At 51.3% G+C, this 20,028-nt stretch overlaps 1 protein-coding gene across 1 annotated transcript; it reads right to left on the bottom strand.

The window, feature by feature from the left end:
* Positions 1–3,599: 3,599 nt before the first annotated feature.
* Positions 3,600–8,459, bottom strand: LOC142917405 (lysophosphatidic acid receptor 1-A-like). Its single transcript, XM_076062057.1, has 3 exons — positions 8,382–8,459; positions 6,050–6,822; positions 3,600–5,096 (listed from the first exon to the last, which is right to left on the bottom strand). The coding sequence occupies exons 2-3, from the start codon at positions 6,783–6,785 to the stop codon at positions 4,765–4,767; spliced, it is 1,068 nt and encodes a 355-aa protein (XP_075918172.1). The 5' UTR covers positions 6,786–6,822; positions 8,382–8,459; the 3' UTR covers positions 3,600–4,764.
* Positions 8,460–20,028: the final 11,569 nt, after the last annotated feature.

The raw sequence follows: 20,028 nt of genomic DNA, 5'->3' as shown, positions 1-20,028 counted from the left end.
ATCTCCGTTATGTGTGTGGGTGTGGGACCCGGGTTTATGTTTGAGTCTCTAAGGCAGGGATGGGGAACGTTCGGCCCGTGGGCAGTATGAGGCCCGCGAAATCATTTGGGTCTGGCCCTGCCAAGGCAACCGCAGGCTGGACTCGAAATTAAATACATCTAGGAGCAAACCTGGAAAAGCAGTTGCGAGTAGCAGCAACATCAATACCAGCTAACATCTTCACACGCCTCACCAAAGAGAAGCAGTTCCAGCCATCGCATTATGGGCAAGTTAATAAAATGTTTGACCAAATATTTTTAAGTGGATGATTTTGTTTGGCCCGCGAATAATGTTATATAAATATCCAAATGGCCCTTGGCAGAAAAAAGGTTCCCCACCCCTGCTCTAAGGCTTCCAGTGATTTCTTTTCAACCGACATTGCTTCAAGGAAGGCAAGAGGGCAGCTTTACAAGAGGCACTTAGCATAACAAGCTGCAACAATAACCTGCTATACCAGCTGGGTTGTGATGAGTGTTGTCATGGTGTCATTGTGCATGGTACGATACCAGTTCTCGCTATTAGGTATTCATATCCGTTATTAACGTTTTAATGTTCGGTTTTGCACGACTGCAACAGACGTCAAAAAACTTTACCATCAAAATATACGAAATGTATAAACACTTGAACACGTGGTAGTAGTAGGAAGCTTTTGTGACCAATTTTATCCATGAGGGGGTTTTGTGGGGGGGTTAGATCACTCAAATGTCATGAAACCCGCCACTACCCGACTGACGATGCCGGCTGTAATTACTGGTGAAACAGCGTCTTCAAATAGTAAATGTTGTGGATTTACCCTCAAACTCACCGGTGTGCTGTACTATTAAAGAATTGGCCACGTTCTAATTACCCTCAAACACACTGGTGTGCTGTACTAGTAAAGAATTGGCCACATTCTATTTACCCTCAAACGCACCGGTGTGCTGTACTAGTAAAGAATTAGCCACGTTCTATTTACCCTCAAACACACCGGTGTGCTGTACTAGTTTTGAGGTGCAACTGACGACATGGACACGGTTCTTTAGTAGGTGCTGATGTCAAGGTTTATTAAGGCTACTGCCGGTAATTTATTAAAGGCTTACGCCAAACAGGTGACAACCCTAATATCTCCCCAGGGGAAAGGGTACTGGGACGTCCCCAGCTCCACACAGGCTATACGTGATCTCCCCCCCCCAGCACTGACCGAGGGATCACCCAACTCGGTCGGCCGAGTACACAAGGGCAGGGCATCGCTCGCATTTCCACAACCCCCGCGGCCCGGCTCGTCAGACACAGCAATCGCCGACCGCTCCAAAAATGGGGATGAATCAGGGAGCCACGGTGGCACCACCTGCTTGAGCGGCGACGGGTGCACGGTGCAGTGACGACGGCCCCACCGGATGCGGACACATTGCGGACAGCGGACCTCCACGACCTCCACAGGGCCCTGCCATGGGCGATGTAATTTAGGAGACGTACCCACCGGCACTTGGGGGCAGTGCAGCCACGCCAACTGGCCCTTTTCCCATGGACGGCCGACAGCCTGGTGTTTGGGCAGACGCTCGGAGGCCGCCTATCGGCTGGCCGAATTATCTAACGCCGCCAACCGCGCCTCGCGCAGCCGATCGAGCGCAATCCTCATCTGGATGGGAACAGGCGAACCCTTTTTGGCAGGCCCGAGGTCCAGTTGGATGTGCATCAGGGGTTCGGGTTCTCTCCCATACATGAGGTAAAATGGTGAGAACCCCGTCGAGGCATGAGGAGCTAACCTGTACGTGGCCAGCACCCCCGGGATGAACAGGTCCCAGTCCAATTGGGACGTGCTCACATGATGACACAGCATGGACGTGAGCGTGCGGTTTAATCGCTCTACCATCCCGTCGGACTGGGGGTGGTAGGGCGAGGTGTGGACCTTATTCGTCCCAAGGAGGTCACAGACCTTCTTGAGCAAACGGGAAGAAAAATTCCGCCCCTGATCCGCCAAGAGCTGTTCTGGCGCCCCTTTGTCAAGGACGTACCCCTGAACAATGCCTCAGTGATGGACGAGGCCGATTGGTCCACCAGAGGCCACGCCATAGGCCAACGTGTGAGATACTCCACGCCCACCAAGAGGTACCTATGGCCCCGTTGGGATGCAGGGAATGGCCCCAGAATGTCGAGTGCCACGAGCTCATTGACATGAGAAACCCGGATGGACTGGAGCGGCGCCCGATCCTGACCAACAGGGGCCTTCCTCCGCGCACAGTCGTGGCAACCTTTCAAAATCAGAGCCACATCATCCTCCACACCCGGCCAATAGTAATCCCGTTTAAGGGTCAACAAGGTCGTATGGTAGCCGAAGTGCATAAGTGTCTCATGAATAACCCGGGTCAATTTTCCTCGTAAGCCAATGGGCACCACCACACAATAGCGTTCCAACTGGGCATCCCAACGCATGAGGAGGCCGTCATGTACGACAATCACCGGGGCCGCCGACGGAACCGAGCTACGGGCCTTTGACCCAACCCGGCGTCGCAGCCTCAGCAGAGAGGAATCCTCCATCTGCAACTTGGAGCATACCTCCCGGGGGAGTCCCAGGCCAAAATCAACAGGCAATGCAATGCCACACCCGGAGGGGGTGCCGCTTCGGCCGATGCGACCAACTGGGCCGCAGTGTTCACAGGGGCCTTACAGCGGCTGGAACCCAGGGCACAAGTGCACCCGCTGTCCGGGGGCAGCCTGGAAAGGCCGTCCGCATTCCCATGCCGAGTCCCATTCCTGTGGATGACATCGAAGGGGTACTCCTGGAGCGCCTCGAGCCAGCAGGACAGCTGACCCGAGGGCTGGTCAATTCACAGGGAATACTGCAGGGCTGCATGGTCAGTCCGGACGGTGAACCGGCGACCATACAAATACGGCCGGTACAGCTGGACAAAAAAAACAAAAGCCAGCAGCTCCCTCCTGGTGACGCAGTACCGCTGCTCAGTGGGAGACAATAGGCCACCACCTGTTCCACCCCATCGATCACCTGGGCCAAGACGGCTCCAATGCCCGTGTCACTGGCGTCGGTGTCGAGAAGGGTTTAGAGAAATCGGGATACCCCAAGGGCGGCGCATCCGCCAGGGCCGTGCGAAGCGCCACAAAGGCGTTTTCCTCCTCCATCCCCCAGCGAAATTTTGTACCTTTGACCGAGAGTGCGTGCAGTGGCTTCGCAATAGTCGCAAAATCGCGAACGAAACCGATGATAGTATGATGTGAAGCCGGTTCCGGCGTCGCGCCAACAATGGCGGCCGGTTCCTGCATCGCAGCGACAATGGCGGCTGGATCCGGCGGCGCATAAAAAATGGCGCCTGATTGCCGCGGCACACCCGGCGGCGCGTTGGCGGGAATTATGGTTTTGGCGGGATTCGCGATGTCGGCGATCCCGCGGTTTTGGCGAAAATCACCACCCGCCGAGTGTACGCGGTCCCCCACCTCTGCCAAAGCGACGGCGAGCTGCGCCATCGTGAGCTGCAGCGTCTCCAGCCTGGCCGCGATGGCGCACCACTCGTCCGACGGCAGCGCGGCAGCTCCCCCGACCGCCGCCTCTTCTGGCCCCGAATGGACCATCTCCACGGGGAACATCACCGGGCCCCCGGTCTCCGGGATCTTCGCCAGCTCGCCGACATCCTTGTCGCCCTGGTGCACCCTAGGCGTAGTCTTTCGTTTCGCGCCGGATCTAGGCATTGCGGCGCGTAACAAAACCACTTCTGGCACCAGATGTTGAGGTGCAACTGACGACATGGACACGGTTCTTTAGTAGTGGCTGATGCCAAGGTTTATTAAGGGCTACTGCCGGTAACTTATTAAAGGCTTACGCCCAACAGGTGACAACCCTAATATCTCCCCAGGGGAAAGGGTACTGGGAGGTCCCTAGCTCCACCCAGGCTATACGTGATCTCCCCCCCCAGCACCGACCGAGGGATCACCCAACTCGGTCGGCCGGGTGAAGTATCACACTCGCCTGGCGCTGATTCCCCCTACCCTGGATCCCGACCCCCCAACTCTCTCCGTTCCTGGCCCTTCGCGACGACCCCCTCTATGTCACGGGTTCCCCCTTATATATCCCCCGTAACTTCTGACATCATCCCTTTTCACCCCCCTGAGTGACATGACGTCTTCCACTACTCCTCTACACTAGGAAAGAATTGGCCACGTCTATTTACCCTCAAACAAATCGGTGTGCTGTACTAGTAAATAATTGGCCACATCTATTTACCCTCAAACACATTGGTGTGCTGTACTAGTAAAGAATTGGCCACGTTCTATTTACCCTCAAACGCACCGGTGTGCTGTACTAGTAAGGAATTGGCCACGTTCAATTTACCCTCAAACATACCGGTGTGCTGTACTAGTAAGGAATTGGCCACGTTCTATTTATGTGACACCATACCAATTGGTTGGCGGGTTTAACGACACTTATATTGAAGTGATCTCACCCAGAAAATAAAACCGTATGGATATATAACTGTCTTGGTACGAAGCGTACCAAATGCCACTAGGTTTGTATTTAAATTCTAGTATGCATTATCTCCACAAGGGTGCACACACACACATACATTGTACCCAGGTTCAATGATATTTTATCGCAAAGAGAAACATACTCTTTGGTTCTTTTGGTAAAGTCACGTAGGTAATAAAATAAAATAAATCACGACATTTCGATTGCAACACAAGCAATCATCATCATCATCAGGTAGGAAAACCATGCATTGTTAGCCCAATTAGATATTAGACGACAAACTGATTCATCTTCATCGCACTTGTGGTGGTCACGTGACTGATAGGCGTGACCAGGTTGTGATTCGCCGTGGACGTTGATTTATTGGATACGTTATCGGAGCCATTGGCGATGATGGCTTCTGCCTTTTGGCAGCACAGGATTCGCTGCAAAGTGGCGACCATCTCTTCGTCCCGAATCAAGTAGATGATGGGGTTCATGGCGGAGTTGAGCTCCGCTATGAGCAAGAAGTACTTATCAAAGCCCAGGACATTGCAGTCCGAGCAGAACGAATCCAGCAGCAGAATCACCAGGCCTGGCGTCCAGCACACGATGAAGGCTCCTGAGAGGCGACGGCACGAGACACACGAGTCAGGCATTTTGATAGCAACGTATGAAACAAGATCAGCGTTGTTCCCTGAAAACCGTGGAAGGTCAAGGCGCAACCCTGCAATGGCTTGCTCCACGACTGCTGCAAGGAGGGCCCCTCCACTAGAGGAGAACTGTGGAGAGGCCCTTTAGAGGCTTCTTTTCCCACCTGCTTTTCCACCGTTGGCCAGACGAGGAACCACACTTTACCTCGCCACACCCAGACCTGCCGATCGACAAACTGTGGCTAGACCCCTACGTACTGCCGGGTGGACAGAGGCGATGGGGGGGGGGAGATTAAAAAAAAACTTTGCCCCGTTGTTTCAACCGCTGTGCTAGAATAGTCGTCGTACGAATGATAATTCGCAGGCATTCGTCAATCCTCTGCCTACTTCAACCTAGCCGGTGCAGTTTGGTGAAACGACTGGGGAGGTGCCGCACCTGGTGCCGATAACGACTCGCCACCGTTAGCCGTGGTTCGAAATCGAACAGCAGTCGCTGGGTTCATAGCGCCAGTACGCTAACCACTGGGCCACTGTTTCCCCTAAAGCTGTTCGGCATGCGATATGAGCCATGAATGTTGCCCACAACCAAAATCACCCAGAGAACATTCACAAAATCCGATCAGAAGCTGAGCAGAGTGTTGAGCCAAGACGGTGCTTGGTTAGGCGACTGTCACGCACGTCAGATTGATGTAGCCTGCCCCGGAGGCTACATGGTGGCCAGTGCAACAATCTCCATTGTTGTACTACACTTTCTATGCTCCCACGTCTATTTACCCCACCTTTACACAACCCACACTACAAAATGACTCCCTACACATGCACCGGATCGACACAAGGGGCTGTACACACACACACGCTCGAAGACGAATGTGAATCGTGTTGTCGAATATGAGCACCTGCTGCCCAGACCCACAACACTTACCCAACATGATGGTGACCGTTATGAGCAAGCTCATGGTGGCCTTTTTCCTCTGGGTGGACCTGGAGGTATTCGGCGGCACGGGTATTGTGTTCCTCCACACGTGCACGAAGATGTGACCGTAGAGTCCCACCATGATCAGGAATGTGGAGAGATTGGAGCCGGCCCAGAAGATGACGTAGCTGGTGCTGTACAGGGGCGCCATGGTGGAGCATGTGCTGATGTTGCAGATGCAGTTCCAGCCCATGCTGGGAATGGCACCGGTGATGATGGACACGAGCCAGATGATCGCAATGACGACCGCAACGCGCCGCTCGCTCATCCGCGAATGCATCTGCATCCGGAACACCGTGATGTGCCGCTCTATGGCTATGGCCAGGAGGCTGGCAACGGAGGCCGTGAGGCTCGTGTTGATCAGCCCCTCGCGTAGCATCCAGGTCGGCAGCGACAGCTTGTGAGTGTTGGGTCCCGTGTTGAACATCAGGTAGACGTACGCCGCTCCCGCAAAGAAATCCGCCACGGCCAGGTTGGCCATGAGGAAGTAGATGGGGTGGTGGCGTTTCTTGTTGATGTATACGGCGAGCATGACGAGGACGTTGGCCAGCATGATGAAGAGGCACATGGTGATGCCGAGCACCATGACCAGCATGCTGGTGCCAGACCACTCGTCATACAGCGGCCTTTTGATGTTGGTGTAGAAGAAGGTGATCGTCTCATTGTGGTGGCAGCTGCCGTCCATCTCGTTCTGGCGTTTTGTTTCCCACGCCGACACCCACCTGCAAAGCGAAGATTCATTAAAGAGAAACGTTACACTCTTGTCCCGAACCAAATGTTTTTAAATGGACCGATTAATATTTAAAAAAGGCGAATTGAGTATTGTTTTTTGCCGTGTAGTCAAGTTACAAGGTAATTCATGAGGCGGCTATATTGTGCTATGAAAGACGACTGTTGCCTGAAACATCGCCTGTTAGATGTTTTGTCCGTTTTTAAGGTCCACGGTGTTATTATGACAAACTTGTGGAGTTGTTATTTTGTTATTTGTATATCTCATCTTACACAGATGAACACAACAACAATAACATTGTACGTGATATGTGCTGACTATATAATAATTTACAGCTCTCGTTTCAACCCAATGATGGACGAAAGCGCCCCCCCCCCCCCAGCATGCTGTGTCACTCGAAGGGCCATCTGATGAGTGGAATAATTAATCAGTGTGGGTCAGCGACAGCGAGGGGCTCACGACTGGTCCGCATGTCACTCGTTACGGATGTCAGATGCGTCTGGGGATCGAACCCAGGTTGCCAGGTTCGGAGCGCTGCGCGCTACCCACTGTGCCACCGCTCTACCCCACGCTGTATTATAGTATACTGGGTCGTTGTCAACAATGCATTAAAAGAGCTGTTGCTATACAATTACATCTCGATAGCGTTCCTTCTGTGAGCGTCATAATCATAGACAATTGCACAATCTTATTATTTGCACTGGCGTCCGTGACTGATTGTCCTATGTAATGACCCCCACGGGAATGTGGAATTTCCACCACTGGCTCAGGGTCGCGAAAAGAGGTGATCACATCTGGGCACACTCCCTATACACGTACGTACACGCGTGTACAAGTATAGGCACTCTCGCATCATACATGTACAGTCCGGTTTAATTCCACTGCTGGATGAGGACCTCCGCACGTCTTGTGCGTCGGGTCGAGAGCGATATTTCACCATACTTCACCACGCTGGTCAGCGGGGGTTGTGGTGAAGGTGGTGGTCAACCATCCAAAGCACTTCAGAGAAACCCTGCTTAGCTTACAAAATCGGAAAAGACTGCGTGCATTGTGAGTGAGTTGGTCAAAGGCTACGTTGACATTCCCACACTTACATTGCTTGTAATTTAGGAAGGAATGCCACGTTACATATGACAATGTCATGGTTTATATTGCAGATTGTCTTCACGTTGGAGTTGGGGACACAATCAAAGGGGCTTGAACCGCAATCGGCCCTGTGGCAAGGGTTGAGAGGGCTGAGAGGAGAAGCAGACAGAGAAGGCCGTGAGTGTGAAGGTGAGCCCCGGTTACTTGTGGCGTTCACACTCTATGCAAACGCTGCACAATAATAATGAACGCAATGCAAACCTAACAGAATCCTGTAGGCTGTACGTAGGGACGTGAGTAGCATCGCTACGGAGTGTTTGTACGATGTGAGGGCACGGACCTCGACACTAGGCCTCGGCAAGGCAAGTGAACAAAAACAACGAGCCTACCTTTACCTTTTGACTAACCCCTCGGCACGTCGAAACCTTTAACCCTTTACCCCGGTAAAAACAAGGAGTAAATTACCTCACCTCGCCGAGGCCTCCTCTGCAGGGAGTTGACGGAAGAGCGCCCTGCCTGCACGTGACAGCCCAGGCGAGTTCAGGAGGCCCGAATGTCAGGGCCCGGGGACACGTGACGCGGGAGGCGTGGCCGGGGGCGGAGCTCGGGGGAGGACAAGAGGAAAGGGGGCGGAGCAGAGGGCTCAGTCCACGTGTCCTGATCCACTACAGCCTATACAGTATACAGTGTTTACACTATAGTATACACTATAGAATAATAGTATATATACATACTGTGTACACTATAGTATACACTATAGCCTATATATACACGTGTACCAAGGCCGTGTGAGTCTGTGGGTCTCTGTGTGAGTGTGTGGGTCTATGTGTGAGTCTGTGGGTCTCTGTGAGTCTTTGTGTGAGCCTGTGGATCCTTGTGTGAGTCGGTGGGTCTCTGTGTGAGTCTGTGGGACTCTGTGTGAGTCTGTGGGTCTCTGTGTGAATGTGTGGGTCTCTTTGTGTGTGGGTCTCTGTACGAGTCTGTAGGTCTCTGTGTGAGTGTGTGGTGTTTTTGTGTGAGTCTCCGGTCTCTGTGTGAGTCTCCGGGTCTCTGTGTGAGTCTCTGTGTGAGTCTGTGGGTCTCTGTGTGAGTCTGTGGATCTCTGTGTGAGTCTGTGGGTCTCTGTGTGAGTTTGTGGGTTCGTGTGAGTCTCTGTGTGAGTGTGCAGGTCTCTGTGTGAGTCTGTGGGTCTCTGTATGAGTCTGTGGGTCTCTGTGTGAGTCTTTGGGTCTCTCTGTGAGTCTGTGGGTTCGTGTAAGTCTCTGTGTGAGTGTGCGGGTCTCTATGTGAGTCTGTGGGTCTCTGTGTGAGTCTGTGGGTCTCTGTGTGAGTCTTTGGGTCTCTCTGTGAGTCTGTGGGTTCGTGTAAGTCTCTGTGTGAGTGTGCGGGTCTCTATGTGAGTCTGTGGGTCTCTGTGTGAGTCTGTGGGTCTCTGTGTGCGTCTGTGGGTCTCTGTGTGAGTCTGTGGGTGTCTGTGTGAATGTGTGGGTCTTTGGGTGTGTGGGTCTCTGTACGAGTGTGTAGGTCTCTGTGTGTGTGTGGTGTTTTTGTGTGAGTCTCCGGGTCTCTGTGTGAGTCTCTGTGTGAGTCTGTGGGTCTCTGTGTGCGTCTGTGGGTCTCTGTGTGAGTCTGTGGGTCTCTGTGTGAATGTGTGGGTCTCTGTGTGTGTGGGTCTCTGTACGAGTGTGTAGGTCTCTGTGTGTGTGTGGTGTTTTTGTGTGAGTCTCCGGGTCTCTGTGTGAGTCTCTGTGTGAGTCTGTGGGTCTCTGTGTGCGTCTGTGGGTCTCTGTGTGAGTCTGTGGGTCTCTGTGTGAATGTGTGGGTCTATGTGTGTGTGGGTCTCTTTACGAGTGTGTAGGTCTCTGTGTGTGTGTGGTGTTTTTGTGTGAGTCTCCGGGTCTCTGTGTGAGTCTCTGTGTGAGTCTGTGGGTCTCTGTGTGAGTCTGTGGGTCTCTGTGTGAGTCTGTGGATCTCTATGTGAGTCTGTGGGTCTCTGTGTGAGTTTGTGGGTTCGTGTGAGTCTCTGTGTGAGTGTGCAGGTCTCTGTGTGAGTCTGTGGGTCTCTGTGTGAATGTGTGGGTCTCTCTGTGTGTGGGTCTCTGTACGAGTCTGTAGGTCTCTGTGTGAGTGTGTGGTGTTTTTGTGTGAGTCTCCGGGTCTCTGTATGAGTCTTTGGGTCTCTGTGTGAGTCTGTGGGTCTCTCTGTGAGTCTGTGGGTTTCTGTGTGAGTCTGTGGGTCTCTGTGTGAGACTGTGGGTCTCTGTGTGAGTCTGTGGGTCTCTGTGTGAGTCTTTGGGTTATTCTGAGTCTGTGGGTCTCTGTGTGAGTCTGCGGGTCTCTGTGAGTCTGTGGGTCTCTGTGTGAGTCTGTAGATCCATGTATGAGTCTGTGGGTCTCTGTGTGAGTATGTGGGTCTATGTGTGAGTCTGTGGGTCTCTGTGTGAGTATCTGTGTGAGTCTGTGAATCCATGTTTGAGTCTGTGGGTGTCTGTGTGAGTCTGTGTGAGTGTGGGTCTCTGTGTGAGTCTGTGGGTCTCTGTGTGAGTCTGTGGGTCTCTGTGTGAGTCTGTGGGTCTCTGTGTGAGGCTGTGGGTCTCTGTGTGAGTCTGTGGGTCTCTGTGTGAGTCTGCGGGTTCTTGTGAGTCTGTGGGTCTCTGTGTGAGTCTGTGGGTTCGTGTGAGTCTCTGTGTGAGTGTGTGGGTCTCTGTGTGAGTCTGTGGGTTCTTGTGAGTCTGTGGGTCTCTGTGTGAGTCTGTGGGTTCGTGTGAGTCTCTATGTGAGTGTGTGGGTCTCTGTGTGAATGTGTGGGTCTCTGTGTGTGTGGGTCTCTGTACGAGTGTGTAGGTCTCTGTGTGTGTGTGGTGTTTTTGTGTGAGTCTCCGGGTCTCTGTGTGAGTCTCTGTGTGAGTCTGTGGGTCTCTGTGTGAGTCTGTGGGTCTCTGTGTGAGTCTGTGGATCTCTTTGTGAGTCTGTGGGTCTCTGTGTGAGTCTGCGGGTCTCTGTGAGTCTGTGGGTCTCTGTGTGAGTCTGTAGATCCATGTATGAGTCTGTGGGTCTCTGTGTGAGTATGTGGGTCTATGTGTGAGTCTGTGGGTCTCTGTGTGAGTATCTGTGTGAGTCTGTGAATCCATGTTTGAGTCTGTGGGTGTCTGTGTGAGTCTGTGTGAGTGTGGGTCTCTGTGTGAGTCTGTGGGTCTCTGTGTGAGTCTGTGGGTCTCTGTGTGAGTCTGTGGGTCTCTGTGTGAGGCTGTGGGTCTCTGTGTGAGTCTGTGGGTCTCTGTGTGAGTCTGCGGGTTCTTGTGAGTCTGTGGGTCTCTGTGTGAGTCTGTGGGTTCGTGTGAGTCTCTGTGTGAGTGTGTGGGTCTCTGTGTGAGTCTGTGGGTTTTTGTGAGTCTGTGGGTCTCTGTGTGAGTCTGTGGGTTCGTGTGAGTCTCTATGTGAGTGTGTGGGTCTCTGTGTGAATGTGTGGGTCTCTGTGTGTGTGGGTCTCTGTACGAGTGTGTAGGTCTCTGTGTGTGTGGTGTTTTTGTGTGAGTCTCCGGGTCTCTGTGTGAGTCTCTGTGTGAGTCTGTGGGTCTCTGTGTGAGTCTGTGGGTCTCTGTGTGAGTCTGTGGATCTCTTTGTGAGTCTGTGGGTCTCTGTGTGAGTTTGTGGGTTCGTGTGAGTCTCTGTGAGTGTGCAGGTCTCTGTGTGAGTCTGTGGGTCTCTGTGTGAGTCTGTGGGTTCGTGTAAGTCTCTATGTGAGTGTGCGGGTCTCTGTGTGAGTCTGTGGATCCATGTGTGAGTCTGTGGGTTCGTGTGAGTCTGTGGGTTCGTGTGAGTCTCTATGTGAGTCTGTGGGTATCTGTGTGAATGTGTGGGTCTCTCTGTGTGTGGGTCTCTGTACGAGTCTGTAGGTCTCTGTGTGAGTGTGTGGTGTTTTTGTGTGAGTCTCCGGGTCTCTGTATGAGTCTTTGGGTCTCTGTGTGAGTCTGTGGGTCTCTGTGTGAGTCTGTGGGTTTCTGTGTGAGTCTGTGGGTCTCTGTGTGAGGCTGTGGGTCTCTGTGTGAGTCTGTGGGTCTCTGTGTGAGTCATTGGGTTATTGTGAGTCTGTGGGTCTCTGTGTGAGTCTGCGGGTCTCTGTGAGTCTGTGGGTGTCTGTGTGAGTCTGTGTGAGTGTGGGTCTCTGTGTGAGTCTGTGGGTCTCTGTGTGAGTCTGTGGGTCTTTGTGTGAGTCTGTGGGTCTCTGTGTGAGGCTGTGGGTCTCTGTGTGAGTCTGTGGGTCTCTGTGTGAGTCTGCGGGTTCTTGTGAGTCTGTGGGTCTCTGTGTGAGTCTGTGGGTTCGTGTGAGTCTCTGTGTGAGTGTGTGGGTCTCTGTGTGAGTCTGTGGGTTCTTGTGAGTCTGTGGGTGTCTGTGTGAGTCTGTGTGAGTGTGGGTCTCTGTGTGAGTCTGTGGGTCTCTGTGTGAGTCTGTGGGTCTTTGTGTGAGTCTGTGGGTCTCTGTGTGAGGCTGTGGGTCTCTGTGTGAGTCTGTGGGTCTCTGTGTGAGTCTGCGGGTTCTTGTGAGTCTGTGGGTCTCTGTGTGAGTCTGTGGGTTCGTGTGAGTCTCTATGTGAGTGTGTGTGTCTCTGTGTGCGTCTGTGGGTCTCTGTGTGAGTCTGTAGATTCATGTTTGAGGCTGTGGGTCTCTGTGGGAGTCTGTGGGTCTCTATGTGAGTCGGTGGGTCTCTGTGTGAGTGTGTGGGTCTATTTGTGAGTCTGTGGGTGTCTGTGTGAGTCTGTTTGAGTCTGTGGGTTCGTGTGAGTCTCCGGGTCTCTGTGTGAGTCTGTGGGTCTCGGTGTGAGTCTGTGGGTCTATGTGTGAGTCTATGGGTCTCTGTGTGAGTGAGTCTGTGGGTCTCTGTTTGAGTCCATGGGTCTCTGTGTGAGTGTGTGGGTCTCTGTGTGAGTCTCCGGGTCTCTGTGTGAGTCTGTGGGTCTCTGTGCGTCTCTGTGTGAGTCTGTGGGTCTATGTGTGAGTCTGTGGGTCTCTGTGTGAGTGAGTCTGTGGGTCTCTGTGTGAGTCCATGGGTCTTTGTGTGAGTGTGTGGATGCATACTCTTTGGTTCTATTGGGTAAAGTCACGTAGGTGAAAATAAAATAACAAAAAATCACGACGTTTCGGCCACAACATAAGCGGCCTTCATCAGGTAAAGGGACGAGACTGTCTGGAGGACAGCGCTGGAGTGAGAGAAGCCACGCTTAGATCACGACCTTTAAGCTGTGTGAGAAGAAAAACACAAAGCGCCTTGACAAAAGAATTAGCATTTAATTTAGCATTGAAATGGCTCATTGAAATAGCTAAGTTAAAGTATACACATCCGCAGAGGTACCCCTTGACAAAGGAATTAGCATAGAATTTAGCATTGAAATTGCTGAGTGATTAGCTTGTAACTGGTCACAGAAATAGCTATGTTAAAGTCAGAGCATATACATTCACCGAGGCACCTAGTACTCATCAAAGAGGAGAATTTAACGAAACACAACCACGCTCAGACAGCGGACCTTTAAACTGTGTGCGAGCAAACAGGGTGTTCTGACAAAGAAATTAGCATAAAAATTAGCATTTGATTGGCGGATTTTAGGAAAGAGGTGGTGTACGTGCCGGTGGACTTGCCGTTTGGCGCAGGGGGGGGGGGGGGAGTTTACCTATTGATGGTGTGAAAATTCCCTTTTCACACCATCAATAGGTAAACTCCCCCTCCCCCCCTTCCCCCCCGCGCCAAACAGCAAGTCCACCGGCACGTACACCACCTCTTTCCTAAAATCCACCAATCAAATGCTAATTTTTATGCTAATTTCTTTGTCAGAACACCTTGTTTGCTCGCACACAGTTTAAAGGTCCGCTGTCTGAGCGTGGTTGTGTTTCGCTAAATTCTCCTGTTTGATGAGTACTAGGTGCCTCGCTGAATGTATATGCTCTGACTTTAACAAAGCTATTTCTGTGACCAGTTACAAGCTAATCACTCAGCTATTTCAATGCTAAATTCTATGCTAATTCCTTTGTCAAGGGGTACCTCTGCGGATGTGTATACTTTAACTTAGCTATTTCAATGAGCCATTTCAATACTAAATTAAATGCTAATTCTTTTGTCAAGGCGCTTTGTGTTTTTCTTCTCACACAGCTTAAAGGTCGTGATCTAAGCGTGGCTTCTCTCACTCCAGCGCTGTCCTCCAGACAGTCTCATCCCTTCACCTGATGAAGGCCGCTTGTGTTGTGGCCGAAACGTCGTGATTTTTTGTTATTTTATTTTCACCTACGTGACTTTACCCAATAGAACCAAAGAGTATGGATCCTAGCAGTCACGAAAGCTTTAAATCTAGAAGTGTCTGGATGGTCTGACTTAGTCCACTAGGGGGCGGTAGGGCGCCACCCCACCAGGCAGCTGGACATGAGAATGATTTTTCGAATAAAAAAGACTTTACTATAACCGTTGTTGTGTTGACATAACTTAAAACTATAATCATTCTTTCAACGTGAATTGCCCGAGTAACATTTTTAGTAGTTCGTATTAGAAACCGCCGCTGCAACGCCGCGCGGTCTGATTTGTACCTCGTGGGAGGTCTCGAGACCTTTTACCATGGGGTTTATATATTGCAGAACTAATGGACAACCTGAAGTGCATTTCTAGGAGAAAGACCCAGACCAGCCTGTGCATTATGCCTCAAGTTACGTTCGTGTCAAATGAAGACTTGATTTTACAATTTTTAATTTACTGAAATAAGTTTTGATCAAATTAATGTACTTTTTAATCACAAGTATGTTTGTTCTGTTCTGTATATACATGGACACAGTTCAACATTCAAAGCATTACAAGGCACAATATCCTCTAAATGCAATGGGTTTTATTCCGCTCTTTGGCTTTTACAAGCAGCCACTTGTGAGCCCCGTATTTAGACCGCTTCGAATCACACCTTGGCACAGTAATGAGCAATGTCACCCAATTCTGTCAAATGCGGTGTCCAACGTTTTGCCCCACGTGCCGTCGTCAGGTGCTGCCAGCCCACATCACCGTCTGTTGTAACGAGAATGGCCCTTGCAGATCGATCCCAACCAGCTGATTCGTCCGACTGACGCGGAACGGCCTCAGGGGTACCTGGTATCGCGCTGGTTTCGGCCCGCATTGCTGACACGCGCGGCAGCCCTGCACCCAGGCGGCCACGTCTGGTGCTAACTTGGGCCAGAGATACTGGCGACGCAGGGTCTCCCGAGTGCACCGTTCCTCATCATGGCCCCCGAGCGGGTGGTCGTGCACCAGTCTTAGCAGCTGGGGTCGCACCTGGGCGGGAACACAGATGCACCCAGGCTGGCCGGCTTCGGTTAGCACGCACAACCGGGCATACAAACCACTCCAGGGTCCTGGTAGGGCGTCCCTCTTCTCCCGTAGGGCCGCTTCCACCGCCGCCAGATCTGGATTCCGCAGCTGGGTCCGTCTCAGCTGCTTGTCGTCCAGGCCCGGGAAGGCGCAGCCGACGTCCTCCTGGATCCGATCGGGTGGGGTTGAGCGATCCGTCAGGCCCCGGGGTGTGGGCCCCGTGCCTCCCGGGCGGTCCTCCGGGTCCCTGGTTCCTCCTGCCGGGGTCTCTGTTGCACATACTGCACTCTCTCCCGCGAGGGGGGTTTTAGTTTTGGCGCGCCCTCTGGGGCCCGCTGCTTACCAGCAGCATCCCTCCGCGAAGCATGGGCAGGCTTCCCCCGTCCTTGTCTCGGCGCACACCGCGGGTCGCCTCGACAAGGCGTCTGTGTTGGTGTGCATACGCCCAGCACGGTACTCGATTTGCAGGTTGTACTCCTGCAGCTGCGCCAGCCATCGGGCCATCTGCCCCCACGGTTCCTTGAATGTAAGGAGGAACTGTAGGGCATAATGGTCAGTGTGTACCCGACATTTTCTGCCATACAAGTACGGCCGGAACTGTTTACATGCGAAGATCACGGCATACAGTTCTTGACGGGTCACACAATAGTTCAGCTCGGCCCCGCTCAGGGTCCGGCTGGCATATGCGATGACTCGCTCTGTCCCATCCTGCACCTGCGACAGCACCGTGCCCAGCCCACTGCCGCAGGCGTCGGTGTCCAAAATAAAGTCAGTGGTGAAATCGGGGAAAGCCAGGGTGGGAGTGTGGGTGAGGTGGTCTTTGAGGGTGGTGTCTTATTTTTGCGTGGGGTAACGCGCCGCGGGTTCGTACCGCTTCCGACACCAATATGCGGGGGCTGCTGCCCCCCGCCTCCTTCGTTTCATTCTCGCTACTACCCCCCGACTGCTCTGTCGGGTTCGGGCTACTGACCTCCAATTCCTCACCCCCCTGTACCCCCGACTTTGCTGCTGCCCGCGTAGGCATGATTCAATTAGTGGGGCCGCCTGCTTTATGCTTACGACGCTCTACGCGGCTCAGTGGCGGACGCGCTGCTGTGAGCACGCCCGCGAAGTAAAACCCCGTCTCGTGCGTAAACAAAAGGGTACAGCGCGCCGACGCGTGACTCTGCGGCTGGCGCTTAGCCCCCCGGGATCTGTTCGTGCACACGCCCTACGTGCCCAGGCACTAACCAACCCGGCTCTGCTACCTGCCTGGCTCCGTACACCAATCACACGTGAGGAACTTGGGGTTAGGGGTTAGAGGGCAGGGGTGTTCACCGTGCGCGCACTGCTGATTGGAGGGAGTCACTCCGCCCCGATTTAAAGGCCGTCTAAACAGCCGCGTGTGTATGCGAACACTAGGCGCTTCACCCTCCTCTTCGCCGTAAACAGCCGCGCATGCACGCGAACGCAAGGCACTCCACCCTCCTCTTCACACTCACAAAGACCACACGAGACCGTTTATACTCTACTGGCTATTTTATTCCCCGTGAGTAACTCGCTAAACTACGCGTGATTGTGTGGGTCAGCAGACCCTAACTAGCCTATCCTTCGTGGATCCTGGACTCAATTTATCCTGCCTGGCGCTCCACTTTCTACCCTCTGACTAATTAGCCCAAACTCACCTCTCTCTTACTTACGCTTACTTCCAATCTGATGCGCTGGAAGCTGTAGAAGGGCGATGCTGTGGGTTGTCCCCATGGAGGATTGTGCCTGGCTGCGTTGAAGCTCGTCACACGGACGACTCGAACGGCTGGCTCCAACACCCCGCTGACTTCGATGGCTTGAAGGAAGGACTCTGATCTTCTTCTTTGTTTTTTTCGGTAAAGTCACGTGGAATGAGAATAAAATAATAAATTGATAAAATAAAATAACACAATAATATTCTCACGACGTTTCAGCCACAACACAAGCGGCCTTCATCAGGTGAAGGGACAAGACTGTCTGGTAGGACAGCGCTGGAGTGAAAAAACCACGCTCAGATCACGACCTTTAAGCTGTGTGAGAGGAAACAAAGCGCCTTGACAAAGGAATTAGCATATAATTTAGCATTGGAATGGCTGAGTGATTAGCTTGTGACTGCTCACAGAAATGGCTATGTTAAAGTTAAAGCATACACATCTGCAGAGGCACCCCTTTACAAAGGAATTAGCATAGAATTTAGCATTGAAATAGCTAAGTTAAAGCATACACATCCGCAGAGGCACCCCTTGACAAAGGAATTAGCATAGAATTTAGCATTGAAATAGCTGAGTGATTAGCTTGTAACTGGTCACAGAAATAGCTATGTTAAAGTCAGAGCATACACATTCACCGAGGCACCTAGTACAAAGCAAACAGGAGAATTTAGCATTGAAATAACTAGGCGAATTTAGCATTGAAATAACTGAGTAATTAGCTAGTGACTGGTCACAGAAATGGCTATGTTGAAGTCAAGGCCTACACATCTGAGCTATTCACAGTAACTGGGTATACAATACAATATATAATGAATACTATATAGTGAACCAATAAAAAAAACTAAAATATAAATTACCTTAATGTTATCAATAAACTCTATATTCTCCAATCAGCTAAGCTACCAACAATAAGTCGTTATATATCACAATGCTATATGGCGAAAAAATGGGTGGATTCTTACCCTTAACTTTTGCAACACGGATAGCTACGGGCCCCGTTCAGACGGACGAGTTCATCCATGGTCGGAACAGAGGAGGGGGAGAGAGACAGCTGCGAGGCGCTATTATACTCCATGTTGTAAACCATACCATTAACCGTGGTGTCAGAGGTATTAAGAGTCAATGCTGGCGAAAGAGCTGCGGTCTGAAGGTCATCGTAAAATACAATTAATTAAGAACAGAAATGGTTTAAAACATCTTTCCAATGGTTACTAAGCCAGAATCCATCTTCTCGGTTGAAATTGTCTCTGTGCTTGTATATGTGAATGGCCTCATGAACGAATCTCTCATGGTAGCCGGTTGGTTTGCAAAGAACCTCCGTCTTGGAGAAGTCAATGTCATGTTAGCCCACTGAATTATAACAGTGATCTGCCACGGCAGAGGAGTTAGTTTTACCGTGTTTCAAGTCTGCTTTATGTTCGCGGATGCGGTCCAAGATATGTCGTTTGGTTTCTCCAATGTAGCTACTACCACAGAGGCACTTTAGTTTGTAAATGCCCGGGTACTGTATGTCTGGAACAGCATCTTTTACAGATGGAACTGAATCACGGATTTTATGTACTGTGTTGAATCGGACCTGGATCTTGTGTTTATTCAGGATTTTGGAGATCTTTTTAGTGACCCCTGCAATGTAGGGTAAGGTGATGGTTTTGAGTGGCTCCACAAGAGGATCCTTCTTCATGACTGGAGTGATGGCTTTGCGGATTGTGTAGTCGGAGTAACCATTAGCCCTGAGAGCCTGGTGTACGTGCTTGAGTTCACTGGTAATGTGTTCCTGGTCGGAAATGCATTCGGCTCTATGGTATAGAGTCTTGATGAGGGAGTTCTTCTGGGATGGATGGTGGTGGTAATCCGGTTTCAAGTAAGCATCTGTACGGGTAGCTTTCCTGTAGACAGAGTGGCTCATTGAACCATCATGTCTCCTTTTAATTAAGACATCCAAAAAGGGTAGTTTGCCATCTTTTTCGACCTCCATGGTAAATCTGATGGCTGGGTGTATGGAATTGATGTGGTCGCGGAATTGGTCTAGAGCAGGCTGGCCATGTGGCCAGATGACAAAGGTGTCATCAACGTACCTCTTCCATAAGGTCGGGCGTAGAGTGGCAGTCTGGATGGCGTCAGTTTCAAATTTTTCCATGAATACGTTGGCTACAACCGGAGATAGGGGGGAGCCCATTGGGGTGCCCTCAGTTTGTTTGTAGAAAGTTCCATTCCAGGTGAAGTATGTGTTGGTTAAGCAATGTCTCACCAGGGGGGGTACATCAGTATGCAGTCCTTGATGAACCAAGTCTTCAATGATAGCGATGGTGTCAGGTACCGGGACTTTGGTGAACAAGGACACCACATCAAAACTGACAAGCAGGTCGTCTGGGGACAGGGAAATGCCTTTGATTGTCGATACCAGGTGAGTAGAATTTAGTACCGCAGAGGTGGTTTTTCCAGTGAAAGGTCGCAGTATATCAGCAAGAAAACGTGCCAGTTTGTAGGTGGGGGAGTTGATAGTAGAGACGATGGGACGAAGGGGTGTATCTTCTTTGTGTATCTTTGGAAGGCCATATAATCTTGGTGGTCTGGCAGCAGAGGGTTTCAACGAGAACTGTTTGATCTCATCAATTAATGCTGTTGAATCAGAGATGATTTTGTTCGTTTTGGTGACCAGGCAGTTGGTGGGATCTCTTTTTATTTTTGTATAGCTGCCATCGTTGAGTAGTTCTTGAATTTTGTTGTTATATTCTGTTTTGTCCATGATGACAGTGGCATTGCCCTTGTCGGCTGAGAGGACGACAATATCATCCCTCTTTTTTAATTGAGTTAATTCAAAACGTTCGTCTTTGCTGATGTTGCTGGGTGGCAACTTAGCGTTTTTAAGGGTTGCAGCGATTTCAGATCTTGCTACGTCTGCAGAGATGTGACTCAAGCCCTTGAGTGCAACGTCGACATGTGCAATCATATCATTTATCGGTAATTGTCTCGGTGTGACAGCAAAGTTTAGACCTTTAGCTAAAACGGATTTTAGACCATCAGAAATGGAACTGTTACTGCGATTAATTACGACTTTGT

Source organism: Petromyzon marinus, unplaced genomic scaffold, assembly GCF_048934315.1.
Source record: "Petromyzon marinus isolate PM22_M1 ecotype Great Lakes invasive population unplaced genomic scaffold, UKy_Petmar_22M1.pri1.0 PM_G_Scaffold_49, whole genome shotgun sequence".
Classification (NCBI taxonomy): Eukaryota; Metazoa; Chordata; class Hyperoartia; order Petromyzontiformes; family Petromyzontidae; genus Petromyzon; species Petromyzon marinus.
The sequence above is the reverse complement of the archived record's forward strand: the minus strand, read 5'-3'. Positions and strand labels throughout refer to the sequence as shown.